This window comes from Lynx rufus, unplaced genomic scaffold (assembly GCF_022079265.1).
Source record: "Lynx rufus isolate CCGP_SWC_20201006 ecotype Redwood Valley unplaced genomic scaffold, mLynRuf1.p SCAF_24, whole genome shotgun sequence".
NCBI lineage: Eukaryota > Metazoa > Chordata > Mammalia > Carnivora > Felidae > Lynx > Lynx rufus.
The window spans coordinates 20,750,747-20,766,235 of record NW_025814839.1 but is presented as its reverse complement, the minus strand read 5'-3'; the positions used below and the strand labels follow the sequence as shown (position 1 = coordinate 20,766,235).

At 57.8% G+C, this 15,489-nt stretch overlaps 1 protein-coding gene across 1 annotated transcript; it reads left to right on the top strand.

Annotated features, from left to right (window-relative positions):
- Nucleotides 1-559: 559 nt before the first annotated feature.
- ASPHD2 (aspartate beta-hydroxylase domain containing 2) lies at nucleotides 560-13,180 on the top strand. The gene is given in 5 exon segments (XM_047088423.1): nucleotides 560-590; nucleotides 4,292-4,574; nucleotides 4,576-5,401; nucleotides 10,359-10,472; nucleotides 11,273-13,180. Coding segments are annotated over 4 exon segments (1,164 nt in total). The 5' UTR covers nucleotides 560-590; nucleotides 4,292-4,460; the 3' UTR covers nucleotides 11,383-13,180.
- Nucleotides 13,181-15,489: the final 2,309 nt, after the last annotated feature.

Genomic DNA, 15,489 nt, shown 5'->3' with positions numbered 1-15,489 from the left:
AAGAAGGGTGTCGGGCGAGAGGAAGTGAGGGAGGAAAGAAGAGGGAGGGAAAGTGAAAGAGACTGGAAGGAGGAAGTGTAGGAGGGGAAGCCGGGGCAGGGACGGAGCCCGGGGGAGGGGGAACAGATTGGGGCACAGAGGGAGAAACGCACAGCGAATGAATGAACGCCCGCCCGGCCGCGCGCACCAGCCCCCGGCCCCGCGGGCCAGTGCGTCCTGCGCGCCCGGCCCCCGCAAAGCCGCGCGAGCAGCCCCGCGCGCGGCCAGCGCTCCCCGCGCCGGGGGGTCCGGGCTCCGCCCCGCCCGCCCCGCCCCCGCGCCGGCCCCGCCCCGCCCGCGCCCGCGCCCGCGCCCCCTCCCCGCGCCGGCCCGGCCGCGCACGGCATTGTGGGAGTTGTGGTCCGCGCGGCCCCGCGGAGCGCAGCGCGGCGTCGGCACCGGCGGGGGCACCGGCTCGCCTCCGGCTCGGGCTCCCGCGGCGTGGGCCGGGCGGTGGCCCCGCGGCGCGGGCAGGGGGCGTCTGCGCGTCCGCGCCCTCGGGCGACGGCGTCGCCCCGGCCCCAGCGTCCGCCCCCGCCGCCCGCGCGCAGGTAAGCGGCGTCTCCGGGGGGCTGCGGGGAGGCGGGGGGGACGGCGCGGCGCCCACCGCCCTCCCCCCGGGGAGAGGGGGAGGAGGCGGGGGACGGGCGGCTGCAGGCCCGCGGTCCCCACGCCCCGCGGCGGCGCGGCGGCTGGGGATGCTAGCGGACGCCGGCGCCCTCCCGCGCCCCGCATCCCGGCCGGGCCGAGGGGCCCCGCCGCCCCGCGTTCGCTACGTGCTTAGCGCCGCTGCCGGGGCTGGCTGTGTTTGCGGCGTGCCGGGCATCACCCTCCTCGAAGCCCCTGCCCCGTAGCGGCGCCTTCCCCGGTGTTACCCGCGCCCCCCCCCCCACAACCCTCCTCCTCGTGACCCTCCTCCCCGATCTCTTTCCCAGCCTGCTCTCCCCCCTCCCCCCAGCCCTGAGCGTCACCCACTTCCCAGATTTCCCGCGGTGACCCTCCTCCCCTGTCCCATGAGCTATCACCATAAGCCACTTTCCCTAATCTTTAGTTGATTGCCCACTTTTCCAGTCAATAGTCACCTTTCCGTGGCCCCATCCCCCTCCTCCCCTGACCTCCTGGTGGTCACCATCTGTGTTAACCCATCCGCTGCTCCCCCGTTTGCCCCCACTCTCCAGAGTGGGTGGATGCTGAAAAAGGTGGCCCGGAAAGTGAGGAGGAGAGGTCTCCGGTTGCCCATGGGGAAGGGCTGGTCCTGGGCAGCTCAGTGGGTCCTGGGTGGAGAGAGAGTGACCTGCATGGCACACATTGCTTGGGGTTGCTTTCCTCCTTGGGGGGCTTCTGGGGTGGCCTGGCCACACCCTGGGAGTGACCAGAAGCCCTTTAGCACAGGGCAACCACTTAGGTTGTAAGGTAAACTGCGTTAGCCAGGTTAGAGCTGAGTCTGTCCCCCAGATGTTCATCATATCAGAAGTTATATTTCATTGGACTCGCTCACCAGCTGGCAATGAATTTGGACCCTGTTCCCCAGAGCTGACTGACCTTTAAGATCTGGAGTTCTTAAAGTGCAGGACTGCAGTACAGGTCCCCATCCCTAACGAGGACAGACATGAAACAGATGTGTGAGGAAACTGAAAGTCACTGTGGTCGCTGAGCTGGGAACTGGGGAGGGGGAATCCGTGCCCTTCCCACTGGAGCCTTGGGGGTTGTTCCTGCGTCCTGTTGAGTGTCAAACGTTTGAACCAGTGCTTAATACGCTGTCAGTCACCCTGCAAATGTAAGGTTGTTTTTTTTGGTGGTTTTTTTTTTTTTTTTTTTTTTTTTAGTGTCACATTTCAGCGGTGAGCTTTTTAATCCATCTTTGGGCTCAGGGGCCTGCCAGCATAATTTGGCTAAAAGTAACTGGCAGCAGGTAAGACAAGTCCTAACTTCGGCTCTTAGTGCTGTCTATGAGGACAGAGTCCGAAGCGGGGTTCGGGGTATCTGGATCTTTTGCTGCCTTTTGTTTATAGCTCAGCCCAGGGAGCGCTCATGGCTGATGTTGTGTAGAATGACTCTGGAGAGGGTAAGCGGCCCGTATGTCCAGTGGAGAGATCCCCTCATCACCCGCCCTGTCTTCCAAGTCTTCGCTGTGCTTGGGTTAAGTGATTAGCAGGGCTGATGGGAACTGACACGTAACAGGTGTTTGTTAAATTATCACCATCTCACTTCTCATTTAAGAAAAGCCTCTTCTCCTGAGAGACTCAGTTTAAAAGTTCCAATTAGAGGTTTAGCTCAGTGAAGGGGGAAATCCTTTTAGTAAAAGTGCTGGTTTATCGCGCAGATGACAGTTTCCTGCTGAATTGCAGGAACCCCGGGGTTCTGTTTGGGAGACAGGCTTGCAAACAAAACAGAGGAAAACCATCCCGATTTTCTTTCCCTTTTCCTTGAGAGGAAACGTGCCAGTTATGGCTGGGACAGAAGCAGGGGCACGGAGGGGTCTGTTTTCATCCCGTGGGGCCCACACCTGGGAAGAAACTGAGAACGGGTGCCAAAGAAAATTGAGCTGCTAGCCTCCCCACTCTTGTATTTTTCCTAGAAACATACAAATGGCCCCGAATATTTAGCATGTGTGTTTTTTGACTTCGGAAACCTTACAGTCAAGTGATCCTTAATTCGACCTAGGCAGGGAAAGTGCAAGTAGGCAGTTATATGAGCACCTGAGGTTTGTTCTTTTTCATTTTTAGTTTTGCAAGTCTGGGACCGAAAAAAAAAAAAAAAAATCAGATGTGTGGCGGTGAGAATGTCCAGAATTGGCCTTCAGGGTTGCTAGTCCTGAGATACGTTTCCCCAGTGCCCCACCTTTGCCTTGCTGGCTGATCAGCATGGGGGTGTCACATGTGTAAGCAGTCGTCAGCACATAGTAAACGCCTGCCGTGACATCCTAAGTGCTTACAGCTGTCATCATCATTCACCTCCCTCCAGGGGGATGAGCATGACCCGGTCTGAGTGATGAGGAACCTGAGCAGGAGGGCAAATGACCCGCCCAGGGTCCAGCCCACCCCCAGTTTGGGTTCTTGGCCTCTCTGCCAACCTTGCAAGAATTTTCCAGCCAAATGCCGTCCCCAGAGAAAGGGGAGGGCTTTTAGAGTTTTTAAGGAGTTGTTTTAGTTGCCTTCTATTCCCCAGAGAGAGAAGAGAGAAGGTAGAGCACAAAGCGATTTTTCTGAATTTATTCGGCCCCTGGCGCCGAGGGAATGTATTAGGCCTGGAGGAGCTCACAGACCTGACTGTTCTTGGATTAGAAAAAAAGCAGCCTGGACGGAGGGTTTCAGCTGGGAGACACGGCTGGGGTTTGATAGACACGGGCAACCTGACTGCTGGGCTCGATCATACTCTTGGGCTATTAGGATAATCAGGGTGCTAGGCACCGGCCCTTAACCATTGGTGGCATATGTGGCAAAGAGACCCGAGAGGGCTTCCGTTTCCTTCTCTCCCATCCCTTCTCTCATAACCTGTGGGTGAGACCAGCGAGGAGCCTCCCAAGCAGGTAGACAGAAACGCCCTGTGTCTGCCATGGGGATGGCGTCCTCTTCCAGCTCGGTGTAAGCCCAGCCCGTGTCCGAAGGGCAAGAGAGATTTAGAAAGAATGCCCAAGTGCCATGAAAAGAGAAAGTAAAATGGGGATTTATGGGTCCTTTGCCATTTTTAAGGATTCTTTATTTAAGTGATCTCTCCGCCCAACGTGGGGCTTGAACTCCCTGACCACAACATCAAGAGTTGTGTGCTCCACCGACTGAGCCATCCAGGCGCCCCCTCTTTTGCCATTTTAAAGATGCTTTGGAACCCAGGCCGCTCTGTAAAGGTACAGAGACCAAAGGAAAACAAGCATTTATGACATAGCTCCTGTGAAAGAGCAGAACAAAATGGATGGACCTGATGCTGAAGCCAGCGGTTGAGGTCCCTGTCCTGGCTGCGTGAACCTCTCTGGGCCTCAGCTTCCCCATCTGTACGATGGAGCTAATCACACCCCCTAAGGATGACACAGAACAGGCCGAGCGTCTGTACTTCTCAGACAGTACTAGATGCAGATTAAGCGCCACCGGCCCTTTGGGACCCGGGGGCTGTGGTAAAGGGGGAGGGGACACACAAGATTGAGAAGTGTGCCCCCTGCCAGCAGGGACCTTACAGGATGCTCCGGGACTGTGTACTTCAGAGGATTTGCCCAGGTACAAAAAATTGACGCTGGTTTACTTTCCTTTTCCCGTCTCAGGTTTGGACGTCCTAAAAAAAATCCTTTCACGGTGACTGACCCCACCTGCCAGGGTGACGTGAAGCGGCTCCTTCCAGCGTCCGTGCAGTGACTTTTGCCGGGAGTGGAGTGGCGAGCCCAGACGTCTGTCGATGCCGCCCTTGGCGGGCTCCGAGGAACAGCAGCCGCCATGCCCCCCCCCCGCCCCAGCTGCCCCATCCCCCCCATGCTAAGCTGCATGGTGTGGGTGCCCCCGGGACCCCCGAGGACTAACTGCCTGACCTTGCTTCGCACCCCCACCGACAACCCGCACCCCCCCCAACATGTCTCTTGAGTGGCTGGTGGCCTGGAGCTGGTCGCTGGACGGCCTGCGAGACTGCATCGCCACGGGCATCCAGTCGGTGCGGGACTGCGACACCACCGCCGTGGTCACCGTGGCCTGCCTGCTGGTCCTGTTCGTGTGGTACTGCTACCACGTGGGCCGGGAGCAGCCCCGGCCCTACGTGTCCGTGAACTCCCTGATGCAGGGTGCGGACGCCAACGGGCTGCAGAACGGGTACGTGTACTGCCAGTCGCCCGAGTGCGTGCGCTGCGCCCACAACGAGGGCCTCAACCAGAAGCTCTACCACAATCTGCAGGAGTACGCCAAGCGGTACTCGTGGTCCGGCATGGGCCGCATCCACAAGGGCATCCGCGAGCAGGGCCGCTACCTCAACAGCCGGCCCTCCATCCAGAAGCCCGAGGTCTTCTTCCTGCCCGACCTCCCCACCACGCCATACTTCACCCGGGACGCGCAGAAGCACGACGTGGAGCTGCTGGAACGGAACTTCCAGACCATCCTGTGCGAGTTTGAGACGCTCTACAAGGCTTTCTCAAACTGCAGCCTTCCGCAAGGATGGAAAATGAACAGCACCCCCAGCGGGGAGTGGGTCACCTTTTACTTGGTCAATCAGGGGGTTTGCGTTCCCAGGAACTGCAGGAAGTGCCCACGGACGTACCGCTTGCTCGGAAGCCTTCGGACCTGTATTGGGAACAATGTTTTTGGGAACGCGTGCATCTCCGTGCTGAGCCCCGGGACTGTGATAACGGAGCATTACGGACCCACCAACATACGCATCCGATGCCATTTAGGTATGTTGCAGGGACGGGGGTCTCCTGACTCACGGCGGCCCAGGCGGCGTGAGAAGCTCGGTAGCCAGAATTGTGCCTTTTCGCATTCTTCACTGTCCCATCAAAGATTGATGAGTTGCATGTAAACGTGTCTCCCAGCACAGATTGAGCCGAGAAGGGGACTTGAGATCGGTATTACCCGACAGGTAATACAGAGAAAGCTCTGTCCGGGGGACAGAAGTGGTGATGGCAATGGTCTCCATCTGCGCTGTCCAAGTACAGAAGCCACTAGCAGCGGGTGACCGTTGAGGGCTGGAAATGTGGCCAGTGCAGGCGAGGAGCAGGATTTGTCACTTAATCTGAATTTAAATCGGCCCGCGTGGCTAGCGGCTACCGTATTGGACAGCGTATCTCTAGAGCCAAAGGCTGTCGTAACAGTCGCTGAGGTTCATGATGACATCCGGGAGGCCGCGAACGATGCCTTAGCGCCTCCCGAATGGAGGGCGAAGTCACGCTTGGTGTTAACACTGATTTTGTTCCGCTTCTGGGGAAATCGGTAACTTGCGTGGCGGTGGTTTCGAGAACAAGGTCAGAGTCCGCGTGGCCGTGTGTTTGCATCCCGGCCCCACCGGCAGCTAGCTGTGTTACTTTGGACAAGTCACTTCACCTCTCTGGGCCTCAGTTTCCTCATTTAGAAAAGAGGAGGGGAAAAGATCGTCCCCTGCAGAGTTGCCTTGAGGGTCTGCTAAGAGGAGCCTTTAGTCATGTGGAGCGAGGACTCACCCTTTAGGGGGGTTTCACAACAACTCCTTGTTGTCACTTCCCCAGGATGCCCCGTTCCTGGCGAGTCTCTAATGGGACGGTTACCGGGGCAAAGGCGCCACCAGTTAGCATCCCAGACTGGGGGAGCGTGCCCAGAGCCTGCGCAGGGTCCAGCTTCGGGAAGTCTGCGGCGCGGGCTGCCTTGGCTCCAGAATGGAGGAAGAGAGAGCACACGTGGGGGGTGGGGGTGGGGGGGGGCGACCTAGGCTGGAGCAGGGGGTTCATGAGTGTCCCGCAGAGGAAGCCCGGGGCTGCCCGGGGGCACCTGAGCCAGACGCCTGGCCCTCCAGCCCTGCTTCCCCCAGAGCCCTCTGCTTCCCCTTCCCCCCTGTGGGGATCCCAAGGAAGAGGTGACTTGGACAGAGGGCTTCGCCACTTTGAAAAACAGCTAGATTCGAACAGTTGACTCCTTGAATATTTCAAGAGCAAAGGGCAGGGCCGAGGTGCGCCAGAGGAGGTGTCCTGGCTCCGTGGGCAGCTGTGGGACTCTGGGCAAGTAACTGAGTCCCTCCGTGCCTCAGTCTCCTCCTCCGTAAAATGGGGAGGCGGCACTTACCTCCCCAGGATCGTTGACCGGGTTAAATAGTCTCTTCTGCGGCTGCAGAAGAGGCAGCTCTACCTTTTGTGACGGAACACGTGTTGGGCAGTGTAAGAAAGGCTGCCTAAGACGTGGGGCCTCAGGAAACCGTGGGAAATGATCAGGTTTTGGAAGCACGCACACTTGGACTCTGCTCTGTGGGCCCCACCTGCCAAGTGATCTTGGCCGGGACCCCGAAACTCCGAGCCTCCGTTTTCAAGGAGAAAACGGAGGTAAAAACACCTGCCTGGGGGCTCTCTGGGGGGTTAGAAGTGGCACGTGTGAGGTGTTGGCAGAGGCGGTCACCTAAGCCATCTCAGTAAAGTCACTGTGCAAGACACCGGGGCACACTCGGGTCAGAGCTCACGGGGCCACCAGGGTGGAGTGGAGGAGCCACCCCCCTTCCCCCACTCCCCCCCCACGTGGCTTGCTGTGGAGTCCACGGTCGGGCTGAGGTTAGACCGCTTGGGTGGGAGCAAACCACGGAGGGCCCCCGTGCGGGGCTTCGGAATTGAGGCTGTGGGCTGTGGGGAGCGGTGCTGGCTTCTTGTTTGAAGGTTGCCTTTGTAGGTTTTTAAGGAGCTTCCGAGTGACACGTAGGGAGGGGCGTTTGTGGATTGATACAGAATCAAGGCAGGTGCGTTGAGTAGCAAGGGCCGGGGGCCACAATGCCTCTCGTGCGTCCGCGCAGTAGATGCGTGTGTGTAAGCCGTGCCCACGCGGGCCCTCGTTAGGACCTGTCGTTCCCTCCTCAGCTCAGCTCGTTCTCGCCACCAGCAAAACTGGGCCGTGTCATGTTCCCTTGGACAGCCAGCAGCCTTGGAAGAGGTCCTGCTGGATTGTGGCTGCTCCCCCACGGCCGGGGCAGGCTCCGCGGTCGGGTTTGCTCAGCATTTCCTTCTTTCCACTGTCATGCCCACGTTCACATCCACCCCGGAAGGAAACAGAGGTGTGTTAGGCTCACGTGACCTTGTCGGTGGCCAGAGAGGGAGTCCGGAGAACAGGGTCGGAAGCAGAGTGACGGGTACGTCCCTGGCAGTCACGCCTCTGCCAGCTTCCCTGGCTAAAGTGCAGGAAGCACCTGGAGTCCCTGGGCCGAGCTCCTGACTCGCCAACCTTTGTCCCCTTTCCTGCCTTCCGTCTGGGTCGGGTGAGGGGAGCTGTCCCCGCCAACAGCTGAAACCCCAGCCACTGCCCCGCCTTCGCCCAGTCTCTTCATTTGCCAAGGACGGCGTGGAGCCGCCTCCAGAGGTGGCATCACTCCGTCTGGACCCCACGTAGAGCCCTGGGACGAGCTGTCACCGAGCGTGTCACACAGCACATAGCACAGGGCCGGGACGTCCCGACCACACCGCCACAGACCTCCAGTAAACACCGTCTGATGCCAACTAGGCAGATTTACTGGGGAGGCTGCTGTCCTTGCACGTGGCCAACCCTCAGGAAAGGGCAGGTGAAAACGCACGAGGGTGTTCAGCCCATTCACACTAGCAAATAAGCAGTTAGACTCTTGTCGCCTCCCGTGTGCACGCTGTTGGAGCTCTCGGCCGGCCGGCTGGGTGGAACCAGCTGGTGTTCGCCTTGCCCACCTGTTCAGCATCCTCAAGTGGGGGCCGGTGGTGGACAGAGCCCTCTCTCTGCCCTTGACCTGCCTCGCTGAGTGGCTGGGGACAAAGCAGCAAGCCCTGCGCCGGAGGATGCGGGGCCTGTGTCTGTCCCCGAGAGCCACCTGAACACTCTGTCTTGGGAGTATCGATCATTTCTGCCAACCGAGCTGGTTTGTGGGCAGGAGGCAGGAATGGTGGGCCGCCGGAAGGCGGGGCCAGAGTGAAGGGGAGAAGCCGAAGAAAGTGAGCAGGGGGCTGGCAAGCCAGCAAGCCAGGCCATTTTTCTCTTGTACCGTGGTGACTGCAGATGAATCATTCGGTGGCCCAGAGGAAGGAGGGCTGCTTTCCGAAGGCCTGGGGTGGACTGTCTCTGCAGAGAGCGGCCAGTCCCCTCAGTGAGGGGCACCCGTGGAGAGACGTGGCTTGGAGGGCCCTCTCCATCTGGGCCCATCACAACCCTAACGCCCCCTCCCTAGCCATTAACAGTAGCAGGAGATGGGAGAGTCTGGTTCCGGAGTCCATCACTCAATGAAGTGTCCCATCCGTAGTCAAAACGTAACTACAAGAAGGGTCCCTTTCATACCACAACTCCTGATGGGTGACTAGTATTTATGCCACAGAGTCCAGTGTTACAAGAGCCCGTTCTTCGGAGCCAGGAGGATCTGGATTGAAATCCCAGGTCCCGCAAGGACTGCGCTGCAACTTCCGGCAGGTCACTGACCTTCTCTGAACCTCGGTGGCTCCGTCTGGAAAATGGGTGAGGTGATGTCTGTAAGTGCTGACTTAGCCCGGACCTGCGCCCAGCTAGGCATTACATTCTTGGTCATGTGGCCCTGCAGGCAAGTGTGTTGACGTTCCCCTTCACAGATGACAAGGCCCTGGCTCAGAGAGGTTCAGTGACTTGCCCGAAGTCCTACAGCACATAGGGGTCAGAGCCAGTCATCTGGCCTCAGGTCCCATGTCCTTGTCACTCCCCCGTGCAGCCTCTTTGTGTGACTTCCTACTCTACCTGTGTTTCCAGCCATCCATTCCTGGTTTAAGGGGTGAGTTAAAATGCTCCGTTAGAGAGAACTCTGTTTCATGCTTGTCCTGAAGACTGAATTGGAGGGGGTGCCAATTGGTTCTGGGCCACAGCTGTCCCGGTAGTCACCGAAGACAGACCGGAACACCACGATCCCACCCCCTCTGCCGGTTTCCTCCCAAATCATCCTTGAGAGCCGTAGGGCCAACGCCGCCTCTCATGAATCGTAGATGGATGTGGTGGTGCCTTCATTGACAGACGCCCGTGCACCAACAGGGGCCAAGTGTTTCCTGAGACCCTCGGATGTGAAAGTGCGCGCACGGCGGCATTTCAGCCAGGCCCCCTTTCTGGGGTTACGCACCGAGCTGGGCACTGGTCGCGTGCAGTTGGGCGCATATGGCCCCTTACGAAGGTGTGGGCCTCTTTCTTCTTGGAGCTCAGGCGTTTCCTTAGGGGCGACCTCCAGTTTCTCGGAGGGAGGCCGGAGGAACTGAGACGAAGAACGTGCTATCCTCAGGCCCCAAAATGCATCTAAAGCTCGGAACCCAAAGAGGAGGACACTGTTTCAACTCTGCCAAAACAGCCCTAGAGACAGGGCTGTAGTAAACAGAGTTCCAGGACACGGCGGGCTATGAGCCTGGCCTCCCTCGATTAACGGGGGGTCCCACAGATGGGCTTCGGGGGTCTCACAAGTGCGGTGCAGAGCCTTGACCGAGAAGCCCATGTCCCCAGACCCATTAAGCCAGTGGAGGAATGCGTGCCTCCAGGGAGTGACGCTCGGGGTACGCAGCCTGTATTTGCCCGGTCGAAGTACCCCCTCCCCCCACACCCCCAAAGAGGGCCCCGAGGGGTGAGGCAGAAGGCCCGGTGCTTTGGAATGGAGAGCTCACCCCAGAACAGGCCATCCCCGATCCCACCCGCCTTCATTGTCTCTTCTCTCCTTTTGCCCCAAAGGTCTCAAAACTCCCAGTGGCTGCGAGCTGGTGGTGGGGGGAGAGCCCCAGTGTTGGGCGGAAGGACGCTGCCTCCTCTTTGATGATTCTTTCCTGCACACTGCATTCCATGAGGGTGAGTGCCCGCGGTGGTGGTGGGGGTGGTTTTAGTTAGAGGCGCGTGTTTTTAGCACGGTTTTAGGTTTCCAGAAGAACTGAGCAGAAAGCGCACACCATCCCCACGCACAGTGTCCCCTCTTGTTACCCTCTTGCATTCGTGTGGCACGTGTGTCCTAACTGATGAGCCGATATTGACACGTTATTATTATTATCTTTTTTAATGGATATTTTTGACAGAGAGAGAGAGAGAGACACACAAAGCATGAGCGGGGGAGGGGCAGAGAGAGACGGAGACACAGAATCTGAAGCAGGCTCCAGGCTCTGAGCTGTCAGCACAGAGCCTGACGCGGGGTTTGAACTCACAGACCGCGAGATCATGACCTGAGCCAAAGTCGGATGCTCAGCCGACTGAGCCACCCAGGCGCCCCGACACATTGTTATTAATCAGACTCTCCAGTCTCCGTTAGGGTTCGCTCTTCCTGTCACACGTCCTGTGGGTTCTGCCAGATGTATGGTGACATGTATCCACCGTGACAGGATCCCACAGAATAGCCTCGCTGCCCTAAAAGTCCTCTGTGCTCCACCTACCTCGTACTCACCCCTACCTCCCTGTGCCCGCTTCCCTTTATACGCTCTGCCCAGAGCCTTATGGAGCCGTGCTAGAGTCCTTGTTGAGAAAGGAGGTGATCTTCCCGCCTATGCCAAGGGACAGGATGGGTCCCTGCCCGCAAGCTCACTGTGTGCGGTCCCGCGCTGCGCGGCTCCTGGCTCCGGGACGGTTCAGACCTCTCCTCTCTCGTGCCCTCCCCTCCCCAGGTTCGGCAGAGGATGGCCCGCGGGTGGTTTTCATGGTGGATTTGTGGCACCCCAACGTGGCAGCGGCCGAACGGCAGGCTCTGGATTTCATCTTTGCTCCAGGACGATGAGAACAGTCCCCGTGCTGGAGTCGGCGAGAGCGGCCACGGGTCAGCCTGGGCAGGCTGGGGTCCGGTCCAGCCCCCAACCCGTGCTGGGATTCCATGCTCAGAAGCCTGCCTCGATGGAAAGTCCTTACTTGGGATTTTGAGATCACGTTGGGTCCCTCTTTCCTTTGATTATTGTAAATGGGAAATTTTTGGCTTGTATTTCCTTAGATTTGTTTTTTTTTTTTTTTCCTTCCAGTCATTTGCTCCCGCGACTCCTTCCTGCCTAATAGCGCATTACTTTGCTCCGGGGCCGGAGGCTCAGTGCCCCTGTCCTTGCCGTATCGCTGCTCGGTTTTCCCAGTGCTCTGAAACAGCGTAAGCAAACGGTTATCTGTCTGAATGTAATAACGTGAAACTTCTTGTGGTCATCTTAAGAGAAAAACAAAAACAAAACTCGACCAAAACACTGCACACCAGAGCGCTAGAGACCTTGGCCTCTATTGCTGTCACGGCCACACAGGGGATCCTTCGGCCACGCCGGGCCGGCGGCCGGGAGAGCGTGCAGCCCCCACGCCCAGCCGGCTTCCCGGGCAGGGTGGACCCGGTCAGGGGCGGCGCGTGGCGGCCGGGCCCCAGCAGGACCCTGTCGCTGTCGCTCACCTCACTCCAAACCCTGTCAGGCCCCTGACGGCAGGGAGCGTCCAGCTGGTGGGACTGGCGGCTTTTCCGTAAACACGGCTTCCCTGCAGAGCTGGGGCTAGTGTCCCCGGCAGCCAAGTCGGGGCTCCCACGGATCAGCTGCGGGTCGTGTGATCCACTTACCTCACTGCCTACCGAAGCCCTACTGCCAAACCGGGCCTGGAAAATTCCCTGTGCAGCTGTTTCGAGTCCACGGTGACGAACGTCAAGACGTCAACCGGCCAGGTTGGCTGGTAGGAGCTGGGGGGGTGTGCGGTGAGACCTTGCTCGTGCAAGTGACATTCCAGGAACCACCTTCCTCTGGCAAAACTGGAATCGTAGATCCGACCAAAAAGTGTCCGTTCTGCTTTGGAGTTCTGTTGCCTATGAGTGTTTCCATTTATCCGTCTGTACATAAATGTTCCAGCGCCGGACTCCAAGACGGTGGAGGCATCGGCCCCGTGTCCCTGTCACCGCACGGGTGCATGCCGAGCGACAGCGACTCAGGCCAGTGTGTGTGTGTGAGAGAGAGGCCACCGGGAAGACCCACGAACCCGAAAGACCTACAGTCACGGTGCTGGCCTCTTAGTCGCCTGTGAAGGACATGGCCAGTTTGAGGCACTGATTCTAGAAACGTCCTCCTGTTAGCCGATGTGTGCAAGAGTAGCCTGCGGCCATACTCGAGACGCCTTTTTTGAATAGTGCGTTATGAGCAGTGTCCGATTTATAAAGCCGTGGGGCCATGTGGAACATGCAGTTTGTCCCGCGGACAGGGCCGGGGCCGTGTCTGAACGGAAACCGGCAGCGCCTGCGAGGAACAGCCATCAGGAGGAACCGTGAACCGAAACGCAGTAGCCGTTACTGGCACGCGAGCGAAGAAAACCTGTCTCTATTTGGGTAAACTTTCTATACAGACATTTTTCAGTGATCGGAACGCGGGACAGGGCAGACATTTCGAACACACCTGAAGTCTTTTTACTCATTAAGTATCTTGTTCCGGAATCACCGAGGTGCATGATTTCTATACATACTGACTGCTCTACGTTTACAAAGCCAACAGCCCACGCAGGTACCCGGCTACCTGAACTCATGTCACATGGTTGGGGAACAGGAGATAAATAAAGGATCTTGCCGAAAACCAGAGTGAAGTGGTCAAGTCTGTTGTGGTGGGGCGGGGGGGGGGGGGCAGGTGAGGAAGAAGGGTTTGTAAGGAAGAGGCGGATGCACAGGGGAGGAAGCAGGTCCCTCAGTAGCTACATCTTGATTTTTTTTTTTCCTTTTAAAGAGGGGTGGGTGACACGGGTGGCCTGGAGCCCCAAGAGCAGCCCAGCTGCCTGGTGTCTTCCCAGCGCCGCAGTCCTGGCTGGGCTCCCTCAGCAGGCGGGAGGGAGGAGCACCACTCGCCCCGGGGCCGAGACATCTCTCACTCTCCTGAAGTGTGCGTTGCCAACTAGGCAATTGCTAAAGTAATTTACACGCTACAGCTAAGGATGCTCAAGGTGAGAAGAGGGAGCCCGTGTGCCCGCCCAGCTTCGGATGAGAAGCCTGCATCGGCTTCAAGGCCAGACTGCACTAGGTCACATACCGGGTCTCCCAGGCACCTGCTCATTATCCCTCAAAGTCACCCGGCTTGTCTGGGTTCTGGGTACAGTGACCACACTTGTAACATTGAATGCCCTACAGCATAAGGTCTGGGAGGGGAAGGGGGATCCTAATCTGCCGGTCCTTGACTTTGGTGATGCGTGATGCGTGATACAGTCACCGGCTTTTGAGAAATACTGATGCCCCGCCCCCATCCCAAAGCCACTCATTTCTTTGTTCAAGGGGTGGGGCCCAGGTCTCAGTGTTTAACTCACTTCCTGCCCTGATTCTAACATGTAGTTGGGGCCGAGAGACCCACTCAAGAATGGCAAGGCACAGCTTTGAAACCAGCCAGCTCTAGGTGAAAGTCTGGACTGTGCCCCTGTGTAACACTGGGCAGGCTACTTCACCTGGGTCTCTAACAGATGGCCCCTATTTATTTTTATTTTTTATTTGAAAATTTTTTTTTATTTTGAGAGACCAGGCAGGGCAGGGGCAGAGAGAGAATCCCAAGCAGGTTCCTGTCACCGCAGAGCCCAATGCAGGATTGGAACTCAAGAACTGCGAGATCATGACCTGAGTAGAAATCGAGAGTCAGACACTTAACCAACTGAGCCACCCAGGCGCCCCAGATGGCCGCTATTTTTAAGACTCTCTTCCAGCAGTACCTTGTTGAGCCTCTTGTAAGATGTAACACCCCCATTCTCAGCTCTTGGGTTTCTAGGATCTGACCGGCCCCAGCTGTAGGACTGGGCTCACCATCCACACCCGGCCAGTCAGAGCCTTCCAAACCCCTGGCACTCAGGCGCTGGGTGAGTTGTGGTCGCTGTCCTTTGCCACCAGGAAGTCCTGATCCACTCTGTGAGGTTCACCTGCCAGACGGGCCTAATGCCTACTTTCATAGGCATAAAGTGAGGTTCGAATAAGATAATACTGTCAAGTTCTGGGTGGATGGGAAGGGCTCTGTTCGCATTTTTTAAATGGAAATATGAGAAGCGAAAGCTGAGCACAAAATGCTGTTTGTGAGGACCATCGGGCGCTGCTGCTCGCAACCTCCCCCTATGATTTACCTCCCAGCTAAATCTTGCAAACCAGATGTAAACACAGGGAACGGGACAGAATAAGGCCATATATTTTCGAGCTGCTGACAGATGGCAGTGAAAATACTCAAGCAGATTGGAGCATTACGTGGCAGGAGGCGACACACACAGAGACTGATTTACTTTCTGCCTCCTTCCCAGGCACCCGCCTTGGTCCTGACTTCTGACCGCCTCCCCTTCCCCCTGTCTCCCCGCTTCTGATGCGTTAGCCACCCCAGATCCGAGGGGAGAGTCCGTTTCTTCCTTCGGCACAGAGAGCACCGTGCACTCTTAAGAGATTCCTTTGCAGGTGTTACCGTCCCACGAGTACTGGGGGCCAACACTGGGGTAAAGCCGAGACATTGGTGTGCATTTAACACAGAAGATGTGGGCTCAGAGCGGCAGTTGCCGGGAACAAGGTCATGTGGCCAGCTGGAAGAGGAGCCGGAATTAGAAGAAAGGTACCAAACGCACGGTCTGGCAGCCTTTGGAACCCCACCCGTACCTTCAGGTCTCATCTTCATCGCTGGCACGGGGTCCCCCCTGGAGATGCCATTTGCCCTCTTGGGACACTCACCGAACCCCCCACTTTCTGAGGGTCCCCACAATATGCCACCCCTTTACATAATTACCCTTTCCGCTCCGTTCCCAAGAAGAAGACACTGAGGTTCCGGGAAATAAAGTAACTTGGCCCCGTTTCCACAGCAGTAAAGTTAAAGGGGTGTGATCTGAGCTCCGGGCCCTGTCACCAAAGCCCGCGTCCCTCCACTGCGGCAGGAACCCCTCTGGG